Source organism: Apiospora kogelbergensis (genome assembly GCF_038363985.1).
Source record: "Apiospora kogelbergensis strain CBS 113332 chromosome Unknown utg000002l_segment0_segment0, whole genome shotgun sequence".
NCBI classification, from domain to species: Eukaryota; Fungi; Ascomycota; class Sordariomycetes; order Amphisphaeriales; family Apiosporaceae; genus Apiospora; species Apiospora kogelbergensis.
Window position 1 is genome coordinate 1,463,860 of NW_027117419.1, and position 12,327 is coordinate 1,476,186.

General features: G+C 54.1%; 4 protein-coding genes across 4 annotated transcripts; 2 read left to right on the forward strand and 2 right to left on the reverse strand.

Annotated features, from left to right (window-relative positions):
* Positions 1-485: 485 nt before the first annotated feature.
* PG998_003330 (uncharacterized protein) lies at positions 486-2,426 on the reverse strand (the record flags this gene model as incomplete). Its single annotated transcript, XM_066870148.1, has 1 exon — positions 486-2,426. One exon carries the CDS (start codon positions 2,424-2,426, stop codon positions 486-488), a length of 1,941 nt encoding a protein of 646 aa, XP_066733898.1.
* Positions 2,427-3,899: 1,473 nt separating this feature from the next.
* Positions 3,900-5,184, forward strand: PG998_003331 (uncharacterized protein; the record flags this gene model as incomplete). The annotated part of the gene is made up of 2 exons (XM_066870149.1): positions 3,900-4,506; positions 4,568-5,184. 2 exons carry the CDS (start codon positions 3,900-3,902, stop codon positions 5,182-5,184), a joined length of 1,224 nt encoding a protein of 407 aa, XP_066733899.1.
* Positions 5,185-6,433: 1,249 nt separating this feature from the next.
* PG998_003332 (uncharacterized protein) lies at positions 6,434-8,845 on the forward strand (the record flags this gene model as incomplete). The annotated part of the gene is made up of 3 exons (XM_066870150.1): positions 6,434-6,674; positions 6,733-8,643; positions 8,697-8,845. The coding sequence occupies 3 exons, from the start codon at positions 6,434-6,436 to the stop codon at positions 8,843-8,845; spliced, it is 2,301 nt and encodes a 766-aa protein (XP_066733900.1).
* Positions 8,846-9,969: 1,124 nt separating this feature from the next.
* On the reverse strand, positions 9,970-11,455 carry PG998_003333 (mitogen-activated protein kinase sty1; the record flags this gene model as incomplete). Its single annotated transcript, XM_066870151.1, has 7 exons — positions 11,373-11,455; positions 11,267-11,314; positions 10,963-11,136; positions 10,797-10,896; positions 10,403-10,731; positions 10,113-10,382; positions 9,970-10,051 (listed from the first exon to the last, which is right to left on the reverse strand). The coding sequence occupies exons 1-7, from the start codon at positions 11,426-11,428 to the stop codon at positions 9,970-9,972; spliced, it is 1,059 nt and encodes a 352-aa protein (XP_066733901.1). The 5' UTR covers positions 11,429-11,455.
* Between the last annotated feature and the right edge of the window lie 872 nt (positions 11,456-12,327).

Genomic DNA, 12,327 nt, shown 5'->3' on the forward strand with positions numbered 1-12,327 from the left:
AGTAGTTTCTTACATCTCAGTCACTCAGTACGGTCTCGTTCCTTCGACACTGTTTGCTTATGGTGATGGATGAGGACAGCGGGCTGAGCTAAGATACGGTGAAAAGATATCAGATAAACGGGCTTCACAGGAAGATAGTCGCAAACCCAGAAAATATCATTGATATGCCAGTTTATTTGTTTTGACTCTGCGCATTCCTGCCTACGTGCTTTCGGCGCGAGCCCGACGCCGGATCTATATCTACATATCAGGAGCTAGAAGATTCACCAGATGTGCTGGAGCCCAACGAATATGTTGAAGGTCCCAGAAGGCACCCAGGCTCAGATTTCCCCATGCATACCTCCCAATATAGACCGAACCATCGCTATGGCCCTTGACGATCGTACTCTCGGCATGTCCTTCCGGATAGACCGGTGGCTCTCCACCATGGGCCTGTTCTTACTCTCCTTTTCTTCTTCTTTTGTAAGTAGATGGTGGGTTGCCCTTCAGTAGCGTCCGTAGCTGTTTCCTCGGTAGCGATCTCCGCCACGGTCATCAAAAGCAGGACCCGATGAGGCGGCACCACGATATCGGTCTCCGCCTCTAGGAACACCGTGAGGCATTGGCATCGGCCCGTCTCGGTTATTGCGGCGTCCGCCTCCTCCGCCTCTTCTACGGCGTCTGCCATCCGGCCGGCCTCCACCAAAGTCTCCTCCACCACCTCCTCCACGTCGGCGCTCGCGCTCTCGGTGAGGCGGTCGAATGCCCAGGAAGATCTCCGGACCGCGATCCACTAAAAGGTCACCGCGCTCAAAGAAATAGCGCCTGTATTCCTTGCCGAAGTCCCGGTCGTAATCCTTGGTTTTCGCATCTGCAATGGCCGCAAGACGTCGATCGGCGATCTCAATAGGTACTGGAATGTATTCAATTGCAGGGAAAGCGTGGGTGGTGCTCTGGGCGTCCGATCGGTCGTTCAGTCTCCCGGACTGCATAGGTCCTCGACCACCAGACTGGAATCCGCGGGGACCGAGAGGTGCGCCTTCGATCCCCGACATGCCACGGGGACCAGTAGGAATCGCCATATTGCGTTCGGATGTTTGAGAAGGAGGTGCATTGGCGGCAGCGGGAGCTGCATCGCATTCTTCCAGTCGAGTCTCCACAGTGCCATCATGATTGTCATTGTAAGTGACCTCAAAGCGTCTATAGGAGCCGCGGCCGCCGCGTCCAGCGGTCTCGGTATCGACCCAGTCGTTATACATTTCGGGAGGGAAATAATCAACCCAAAGAGGTTTCCGGGTAGACTCCTCAGGCCAAACGGTTCCGTGAAGAGCAGTACGCACGCGCGAGGCAGCCGACGTTGTGTTGAACACAACAAGAGTGTGGGTACGTATGTTGTCGAGGTAGAAATCGACGATGGTGCGATCGTCCAAGTCTGAACCGGCGGGTGTTGCCAATTGAATGAGGTAATCCTGGACTTGCTGCGGTCGTAGAGGTCTCATAAAATTCTTAATGTACAAAGCGGCAGTAGCAGGGTGGATTGAGGGCTCGACGTCGCGTTCCACCTCAGCAGCATAAGGTTGCGGTTCCTCGTCTTCCATGTGGGTGTCACTTTGCTGCTCAGACCTTGCGGGAGAAGGTCGACCTTGTTCAAGATCCTGGTGATCAGGCATCAGTAAGTCCCCTTGTTCTCCGTTTTGGGAGTCACCTTGATTGTTGTCAAGTTTGTCATCCTGCAGACGCCCCGCATCGACAATCGCGGTTGCAGTTTCTTCAGCAACATTTTGATTGTTACCGGCCATTTCGACCTCATTTTGCTCGGGCTGAGGGACGTTGTCTTCTTGGGCTACAGGCAAGTCTTCTACAACAACATCAGTAGAGAGCTCCTCTCCCGCCACAAGTTTCGCCCTTTTTCTAGCAATTTCATCTGCATCCGGGGCTGGGGTTGTGGATCGGCGCCTGCGCTTTTGCGAGTCTTGTGAATCCTCGGACGGAATAGAGACTGCTGATGGCTCAGGCCGAATGCTCGATTCGGCGGGATCGACTGGCGCAGCAAGAGGCTCTGCATCTTGTACCATTGTAGTGGTGGGCTCACTTGCCACAGCGGTGCTGTCGCCATTGGGCGTTGGTGCTTCAGACACGGCAGGCGCATTGTCTTGGGCATCTTCTACAACGGTATCTTCCACTACAGCTTCGTTCTCTGGTTCTGCCTCTGACTGCACAGCTGGCTCCTGCAAGCCATCGGTTTCGTCTTGGGTGGGCGGGACTGCTTCTTGATCGTCGGTCGTGGGAGGGTCTGCAGCGTCGTCGCCGTCGTCGTTGGCGCTGGCGTTTTCTGCACCTTCCAATCTTGCGACAAGTTCTGCTTTCAGGCCATTTGTAGGGAGACCTCTGCTTTTTAATTCAGCCCTGAGATCTACGACCTTTAATTTATTGTAATCAGTTGCCATGATTGTGTGGTTGGGGTCATGTTCTGGTGGATGCGATCAGTCCAAGAGGGACATTCCAAGTGACGTCGGCAGAAACTAAGATGGGTAGGGCTGGCAGCAGAACAAAAACAGACTGCTGGATCCAAAGAGAGCAGAGTTAAGACCCGTGGCGAGGCGGACGTGGGCCAGTAGAAGAACACGCAGTTTCTGGCGAGGAAAGGGGCTCTGGGATGGAAGAGGGCGGAGTTTGTTGTAGGTGAACAGGTTATGTTATGTCTGGCTGCGATGCGCAGTCGGCCATTGAAACGTCGTCGCACTTTTAACGACCCTTTGAGCGCGTGTGTCGCGACAAGCCGTGGGCCAAGGTCGGGAGCCCGTCGATCGTCACTAAGCCCGAAAGGGTAGAATTCTCGATTGCTCTTGCAAGTTTCTAAGTGGATCCGCATGCATGCATGAGATATGTAAGTATGCATGTATGTATGTATGTAAGTACCCAAGTACCGGTGGGCAGTGGGCAGTGGGCTGAGATCACTCGTGGTACCGTCCCTGATTCCATGATACCTTCCTGCACTCAAAAGACCAAAGGGACATGGTTCTTAGACGGTATAGCTAGCTAGTTAGACCAGGTTGGAGACGTAGACCACGAGGCACGACCGAGACGAAATCGTTAAGAAACTGGCCCAAGTGGAGCCGGCTTTCAACTGCAATCAACCTGCCAGGCCAGTTGCAAATCATCCATCCATTCCTCACTTCATTTTCACGCGACTTGGAACAATCACAGTTGGTCGGATCTACAATCAAGAACAAGAACAATCATCCCGGGCGGGGGACTTCCCTCGAGGGGCTGCAGCTACCTGCTGTTCCCAACGGAAGCACACGCCTTGATTGACAACTCCATCTACACATCGCCAACATTGCCTTCTTCTTCTTGCCCTACTCTGGTGTAACCTGCAAAGGCGCAACGTCTTGCAAGCCCTCACATTCCGCTATTGTCGACGACTCACAGAATCTGACTAAGTTATTGTTGGGAATTTGCCAGACCTCTGCGCAAGTCGTTTTCTGTGCAAGGACAGTGCAACAAATCGCTTATAACGTCTCATCCACGTGCCCACCTCCACAGCCACGGCGGTGAAGTTATATAGCTCATATCATCCGGTTCGCGAGAGCATTCCAGATAATATGCGGTTAACTTTGCAAAAGCAGGCTCGTTCACACAAGCTTGCAACGGTCAAGGAAGAGGAGGAAGGAGAGCCTGTCCTCGTTGGATTGGTTCCTGGCTTGAACCAAGGACAAACACCAAAACTAAGAGGTGGTGATTTCCGTCATCTACCGGCCATAACACCTGAGCCTATTCCATCAAGCGTAATTTGTCAGAAAGCGGAGGATGGGGTTGAGTCCAGTCATAAGGGGCTTCTGCCCTTGACGCCCAAATCTATCGAGCCCAAACCGAGGAGCAATCCCTTGACAGAAACACCCCTGACCGATGTGCTTCCGATGGAGGAATCTTCCGTCGGTGAAGACATCCAGCAATATCTCCAAGATGGCGTACGTACCTCTATTGAAACTGACGGTACTCCCTCCGACGTTGACGAGATCGAGGGATATTTCCCTGGCGAACATGATACAAAGGACGAGGACGAGCCAACATTCGTCTGTCGCGGGATCCCGGTCAAAGACCACCTTGCGTCAAATAAGCGAAAACTAGGTCTCCTGGATGACGATGCACAAGATCGAAATCAGAAACGACCGCGTCACTTCTCTCACCACCATGGCAGGAATACCAGAGAGAAGTCTCTTGGGGAGTCGGTATCAGAAACCCATAAGGACAAAGAAGACGATGCATATGACGAGACTGAGTCGGACCTGGAAACAGATCAAGAAGTAGCCGATGGCGATTATGATGCGCTTGATCACTGGCGCCGTGAGCAGATTGTGCTCAACGCGGTGCTGAAGGGTCGGGATGAGTTCTCGTTGCTCCCTTCCACTTGGAGGATTCATTTCCATGGGGCCCCGGTCTCTGGCTGTATGTTCTACCGCCAGACCAAGGGAATGGCTGCCAGGCCAAGGATCTACTCCCACGAGGACAGGTACGAAGTTCGAGGTATGTTGAAATAGCCATTAGATGATGCCGCTCAGGGTATCCCTTGATTAACCGTGCGTAGGCGCCCATCACCTCCGCAACTTCATCGAGGTTGCTTCGCGTATCCGCGATCTTCGGACCAAGCAGGCTAAGGTCGCTGGGGACAAGCGCTGGACCGACGCAGAGAAGCAATCCAAGCACAACGACATCACCCAAGACATGTCTAGACGACTCCACAAACTCCTGCTGGGTGCCATCCAGTGGTCATGGGCCGACGGGAACTTGACCGCATACAAAGATGATCTTCTGCCAAACATCGAGATAATGGAGATATCTGGCAACTCGGAGTCTTTGTCATTAGACGTTGAAGTGCAAATGGCCAAGTTGTCTGAGCGCTGGCGCCAGCAATTTGATAAGGGTGGTTTCGAATCGTTGCCGAGTCAGCCCCAGATACCGGTCATCTACGGATTCGTCATCGTAGGTTGGTCGTTGGTTATTGTCAGCCAAGATGCGGCCAACCCAGAGGCACACACTCACACACCCCTCAAGATCAACATGGCGGAGGAGTGCCAGGAAGGATGGAATGCGCTTGGCATCATGGTGACCATCTGCTGGGCCCGAGACATGCTCATGAGGTTGCGCGACGAGTTGGGGTTGAGGGTTCGAAATAGTGAGGCTGTGAGCGACCCCGATGCATGATATCTTTGATGTGGCATAACAGTGTGGCATGCCTGTGTTTCTCACTTCATTGCTTTTGCACCAGATACCACAGTTCAGCTAAGAAAGACGAAATGGATTATTGTTTGTTAGCAGTCCTGAGTTTCTGCTGACGCCTTAGACAGATATGTTGCCCGGATGGACTTAGGAATCAATGCTGTCCCCTGAGTGGGTGACGAGTGACAAGTGACGATATATCCTCAGGTGCCGAGCACTGACCATTTACCCCTCGTAAGCCCAGCAAGTTCCCGTCCGACTGTGGATACTTCCAGGCTCTAGCTACATGCCTTATTGGGGACGGTAGCGTTACCGCCTACTACCACCACCCACCACCCACCACCTACAGTGTGTCCAGTGTGTGTCCAGTGCCAGTGTGGTGCTGATCAAGTCGAAGTCACAGGCGGGCTCCTCTAACGCTACCCAACCAACTCCTGATCCAGCTCCCCAATCCCCCCCCCAATCGTCTCAAGCACGTACGAACCAAGTCGATTTCTTCCTGAACCACGTTGCACTCAACACACATGATAACACGCACGCACACTGCTCAGTCTGCAAAATCGTTCCGTCTACATACCAAGAACCTCGTACGCTCCGTTGACAACATACACGCCCTTCAATTGAAACCAAGTACATACATATAATCATATTCGGTGCCCAATCGTTGGGGCATTTTGCCTGGGTGCCAATTGATCTCGGTCGGTGGTTCTTTCCCTCGCCTCCGTTGATCTCTGCTCTGCTGTCCGTCTCCAATTTGGAACTGGAACTGGAACTGGAACTGGAACTGGTTTGGGGTCTGACCGGAGCAGGCGAAACCACACCTCGCTCTACCACGTCTCTCTACCACTCTACCACTCTGCCACTCTGCCTCCTCTACCCTCCTACTCCTCTACCTCACGCGCACACTTTCCCTCGCCAATCTCTTCCACACACCGACACACCCCGCACATTCCTGTTTCCAACCTGCCTCTGCCTACATTAGCAGCCGCTGCCTCAAACAACAACCGACCAAAAACAACACACCGACGAGAAAGCCCTACCGCCAGGTTTTAACTTCCGCCAGACCAGGAAAAGACCGCATCAACCCACCGACTGGCGTTACATCACCTCCCTATTCACTCCAGCCTGCCTTGCAGCTGAGTCGGTCGCTTCGTCGGCCGCACTTTCCTCATATCTACCTTCTTCTCCTACCTATTTTACAGCTCAGCTCGCGACTGCCAGCTTCTCAGATGCCATGGCAACGCGATATCCAGTAGACATACTGCTCCATCTGCGGCAGTCTCCGCTATGTGTAAAGCCAAGCACTCTACCTCCTCCTGAGGAGTGGATGGGCCCTCCACCGGAGACATTTCGCAACCCCCAAGCCACCGCCGCCGTCAAGCCAGGCGCCGACAGAACCAGAAACGACACTGCGCTGCTGGATGGCACGAATAGGCGGCCTGGAGTCGACAGACATGTGTCGCGCAACTCAGCGAGTCCGTCTTTGTCACCCCCACATCCGCGCCTAACCTGTCTGCTAACGTTGATTTGCAGACCCTGACGACATTGTACTAGGTCCGCCAAGAACCACGTTCAATTCCGCAACTCTACTACGAGGCACCAAGCCTTTTGATAACGACAAGCCCGATCGGTTCGCCCAGCTTCGCCGCAATGGCGAAGGAGATGCCTCCGAACGCAACAACAAGGAGCGGACCCGAGATGGTCGAAAGGAATTCCGTCGCCTTGGAGATCCCGATCAGGACAGCGACGGGTGGAGTACAGTGAAGCCGCGCAAGAGTTTTGGCCACGAAGGCGCTGAGCGATTCCATGGCCGCATGGGTGATCGTCCTGAGAAACCCGTGTCCGACCGAGCACGTCTTCATGCGGATGACGCCGAGGAAAGAAAGCCTCGCCGAGCCAACTTTGGGGAGTTTGGTCGAGACAGGGAAGTGGACGAGAGCGAGAAGCCCCGCCGCAATGGCTTGCCTAGAAACAAGGCCGATCAACCACCCTGGTCCAGAGGCAACAACCCTGAGGCTGAGGCGCCATCAGCCCGCGAGCGCTTCGACAGGGGCAAGAGTTGGAGAGACCGCGATGAGGCTGATAAGCCCAAAGATCGCAATTACGATCGTAGATGGGATCGCGATCATCGTCAGGAGCGTGAACCTGAGTGGCTCGACGAGCCTGCCGACGAAGGCGCCCAGGGCCACACGGAAGCAGACCTGAAGAAGTTCATGGAGAGTATGAAAGCAAGCAAGGGCGGCACTGCCGCGCCCACTGCTACCCTGGGTAGTCTGGATACCAGCCGTGGTAATGCATTTGAAGCGGAGAAGTCTAAAATCAAGTCGGCACCAGCTGTAGAGATGGGCCCGGACAAGTTCTTTGCCAACTTCGCAAGCCCTTCTCCCGGTGCTGAGAGGGTGAATTCCATCGAAGCTACTAGGGACAACGGGGCGCCAGCCAAGCCCAAGACTGGCTCGAGATTCCAAAACTTCTTCTCGGCCCAGGGTGGGCAGGAGCGGCAGACAGAGCCTTCGACACCAGCTGCCGGGCCTCCAGCTTCCGATCCCGTTCTGATGAATCCTCTCCTGGCGTTTGCCAGTGCTGCAGCTTCTAACAACTCTCAGCCACAGCACACAGGCTCTAGCGATGTTGAAGAGAAGGCCGCTTTCGAATCTTTGATCCAGAAGCTGCACAAACAGAAACCATTCACCAACACCCCGCCGTCTGGAGGGTTCCCAGTACCTCAACAACCCCATGAAGCGAAGGGTTCCATCTCTTCCCCTGGCCCATTCCAGGATTCTCTAGGCCGTGGTCTATCGCATCAGCATCCGCAACAGCAGGAGATGCATGCCCCAAGACCTCAACAGCCACCGCAGCTCCCACCGCAGCTCCCACCTATGCGCCCTGATCAGCAAATGCTTCATGAACTCATTGGGCAGCGCCACCCTTCGTTGTCCAACCAGGGAGGTCGTGATCATATTCCAAGCCGTAACAGCAAAGAAGAATTTCTCATGACTCTTATGCAAAGTGCACGGAATCCGCCAGAAGTCACACGGCCGGAACAGTACATAAGGATGCCACAGCCGTCGAGACCGGCTCAAATCCCGCAGACGCCAGACCGTGATGATTATCCGCGCGATCGCGGCTCAGCGCAGCACCCGGGGCGTCCTCAAGGGCTGCCTGCATTTTTTGACGAAGCCCAGCTTCTCCACGAACATGAGCAAAGGAGACACCAGCAGCAGCAGCAACACCAGCAGCAGCAACAGCACCAGCACCAGCACCAGCAGCCGCCGCCACAGCCGACTCAGATCCTCCAACGACAGGTGCCACCTGGCCTGGACCAAGTTCACCCCAGCTGGATTCAAGGAAACCAGCATATCCCCCATGTACCGGGTGGACCGGGTGGGCGCCCGATGATACCGCCGCCTGGACTGGCCGGCAGCCGTAACGGCCCGATGCCCGGTAACTTCCCTCCGAATTTCCCTCCCGGCATTGCTGGTGCCTTCCCCCTGAAGGGTTCCGTGGACCGCCCGCGCCGCCCGGCTTCTATGGAGGGCCGCCCCCAGGGCTATTCCCACCCGGGTTCCAAGGGGCTCCTGAGCAGATTCCTTATGGAGGCTTCGACGGCCGTGGCATGCCACCTGGAGGCGCTTTCCGCAGATAGGCCCTTGCTGGCAGTGAATGTATTCGGGACAATAAGGCCCACACACAATTGATAAAACCATTTGAAAACCCATGAGACGAGAAAGAAACCACGAGTGATATAAGGATACAGTGCATGCACCCTTCCTCCTCCATCCCTTTGGGTCCACATCTGACGTACGAGCAATCTCCAGCAACGCAATTCGGCAGTCTTGTTATACTAGAAAACCAGGGGCACGATCATAGGCAGAGCTGATGAGGTATGAAAGCAGGCTCACCCAGGAAGCGTCTGCTCGAGCCAAAGTAGGGGGTCCTATTCCAGGTTAAAGGTCGAGAGAACCTCGAAAGAAGAAAGAGAAGCGGCAATAAGATAGGGGCATTTGTCAAATCTACCATGGCTAATCAGTTGTAAGCGGGATGTTTATTGAGTGAGCACACCACCAGCTCCAGCATTTTTGGCACCCATAGCATGTTTGTATGTTAATCACTGGAGAATTATCACGCGAGCGCTATTCGGTATCACAAAATTGATGGATACAATTCCTGGATTCTTCCGTGTTCAAGTCTGGTATCTTCATTTATTTTTTTCTTCTTTCGTTCCTTCTCTGGGCTGCCACGGGCCTCACATGCTTCGCGGAGGCAACTACATAACCAGTATTGTAGCCGGCAGCGGCCATTCCTTCTGCGAAGACAGACCGACCCCTGGGCAAGCCATGCCCAATAGCTCTTTAAATGAGCTTCATATATGGATTGGGCTGCTGTGAAGTTCCTGGAATACTGGCCGCTCGCTTCGGCCTGCTGTATTTCAAGCATTTGTATTCCTGAACCCACCTTCCACACTTCATTACGCTCTGCGGCAAGAAAAGCATCGAGCCGCCATCACAGCCACTCCTCCTCTACCCACCCACAGCAGCCCTTCGTTTGTCGCCCGACTTCTCGACCAGGACCGGTGGTTATTTGACACCACACAATCCGCAGGAAAAAAAGCTGGAGACCCAGACCAGATCTCAACAGCTTGGAAATTAAACCACAAAGCAAAAATGACCGCCAAAAACCCCAAAACCAGTCTCAGAACGCCGCAAAACACTGCAATCGCAAGGTCATTCCAAACCGCGGGTAGTAGCTGGTTCCCTCCTCCAGCATCCTCTACTGACCATTGTACTGTTCAGGGTCGACGGCTGGCGGATTGTTTGATTCCACATTATGGTAATCAAGAATCTCCGAGTACCTGTTGCCTTATAAGTAAGTTGGCCAACGTCTCCAATAGTTGAGGGGGTCTGGGTACTCACATCATGATCTTCCATGTGTCCACGGGCAAGTCTGCATCGTTGAAACTCCAGTCAAACTTCTCCTCGGCCACGGGCTCGTCGCTAGGGTCGTGATAGGGAGCAAGATACTCGTGTGCCAGAGCTTCGGTAGCCGTGATTCGCTTCTTAGGATCGAACACCAGCATCCGCTCCAGGAGGTCGATCGCCGCAGGGTCGGCGTTCTTGAATTTGTTCTTCAGAGGTTGCCTTTCGCGCTTGGGCAGCGACTTCACGAATCTCAGCGTGTTCTCGCTGGCAATGGTGTTGATGACATCATCCGGGGAGTGCCCAGGAGCTCTGTGATGATGGAGAATTGGTTTACGTGGTCCTTGCCGGGGAAAAGAGGCTTGCCCTCCAGCATCTCGGCGAAGATGCATCCAGCACTCCAGATGTCCACCTCAATGTCGTATTTTTGCCAGGTGAGCATGATTTCGGGAGCTCGGTAGTATCGCGTGGAGACGTAGCCTGTCATCTGGGGGTCCTGGATACGGGCCAGTCCGAAATCGCAGATCTTCAAATCGCAGTTTTCGTTGACGAGGATGTTGCTGGGCTTCAAGTCACGGTGGACGACGCCAGCCGAGTGAACGTACTTCAGGCCACGCTGTAGGAGGGGAACCCCTCAGTCAGCAGGGGTAGCGAGCAAAGAGACTAGACGACTTCACGAACCATGATCTGGTATAAAAAGTATTGGATGAATTGCTTCTCCAGCGGTCTCGAGGTAAGCAGGCGGTGGAGATCGGTACCAAGCAGCTCGGTAACGAAGTAGCTGCAACTTCATGTCAGTTCTTTTCCGGCGGTGGCGGCGACCAAGCGTTGGGGAAGGGAGACGAACATATCCTCCAGGGGAGAGATGAAGATGTCACTCAGAGAGATGACGTTCTCGTGCCTCAAATGCTTAAGCAGCTTCAGCTCTCGGTATGTTCGCTTGGCCAGGACAGGGGTGCTGAAAGGCTTCATGATCTTCTTGACGGCCACATTCTGTCCAGTGAGTTGATCTTTGGCGGAGCTACACACCAAAAAAGATAGCGAGTTAGCGTACGGTCCTCGCGGCTGGGCCCTGAAGGCTTCGAAAGGAGGTAGAATAGATCCAGAGGGGAGATGCCTCTGGAGAGTAAAATGGAACAGCAGAGACTTACCAGACGAGACCAAAGGCACCCATGCCCACAGGCTGCAAGTCCGAGTACCTGTAGACGTATTAGCACTGGCGCGCATGGCCGGGTCGAGGTGATTGGGGCTGCATACCTCGAGGTGATCTCGAAGGTGGTACCAAAGATCTGGGCGCGTATGAATTCCGCCATTGTGAAGTATGTGCAGAATGGCAATGCTAATGCAAAGCGGGGGAAAGAGCAATCGCGTCAGGAGTTAGAGATGGGTATGTCGAGGCTATTCGCGATATCGAGGCAGAGAATAGCCGTATGCTGGAAATGAGAGAAAGTGATTTGGGTGGCGGGGTAGAAGAGGGAGAAGAGGCGTTGGGGGCAGGCGGCGGTGCGGATGGAGGAAATGTGAGATATGGTAATGTTAGTTGAAGGTAAAGTCGATGGCGAAATTAGCAGGGAAAGCCAGAGAACAGGATTTTTCCCTTAGCCGACGTGGACGAGTTTCTTTCCACTCAAAAAATAATTGAGATAAAAAACAGGGTACAAGCCAGGTATTGTACTGGTAGTGGTAATGGTAGTCGTAGCAGGCAGAGTAGTGGCAGAAGCAGCAGCAAAGCAGTTGCAGTAGCAGCAAGCAGCAGCAGAGGCAAAAGAATGGGACTGGCAAACACTGTACCAGACTTGGACTGGGTCGACTTGGGCCGAAACTGGCAACTGGATATGCAGACGACGAGTGACGAGACAAGCGGGCCAGAGTGTGAGCGAGAGCGTGCGTGCGTGCGTGTGTGTGTGTGTCTGTCTGCGTTGGTCGGTTCGGGTGCGCGGACAAGAAGAAGAACAGCGGTGCGTCCCTGGGCCTGTCTTGTCGAGGGGGTCTCCAGTCGGACCAAATGGGATCGCGATCGCAAAAGCAGGCAGAGGCAGGCTAGTTCGTTCGCTTGGGGATGGGAAGCTGTCCGAGCCACAAACCACAGGGTTCTGCACAGGGCGGCAGGTACTGTAAGAAACGGTAGAAGCTTATGGTCCTTCAGATGGCACCGTAACAGGCCCAAGTCCAGATTTAATGCAGGGCAGCAGCGATAAGAGACGAAGTGGAG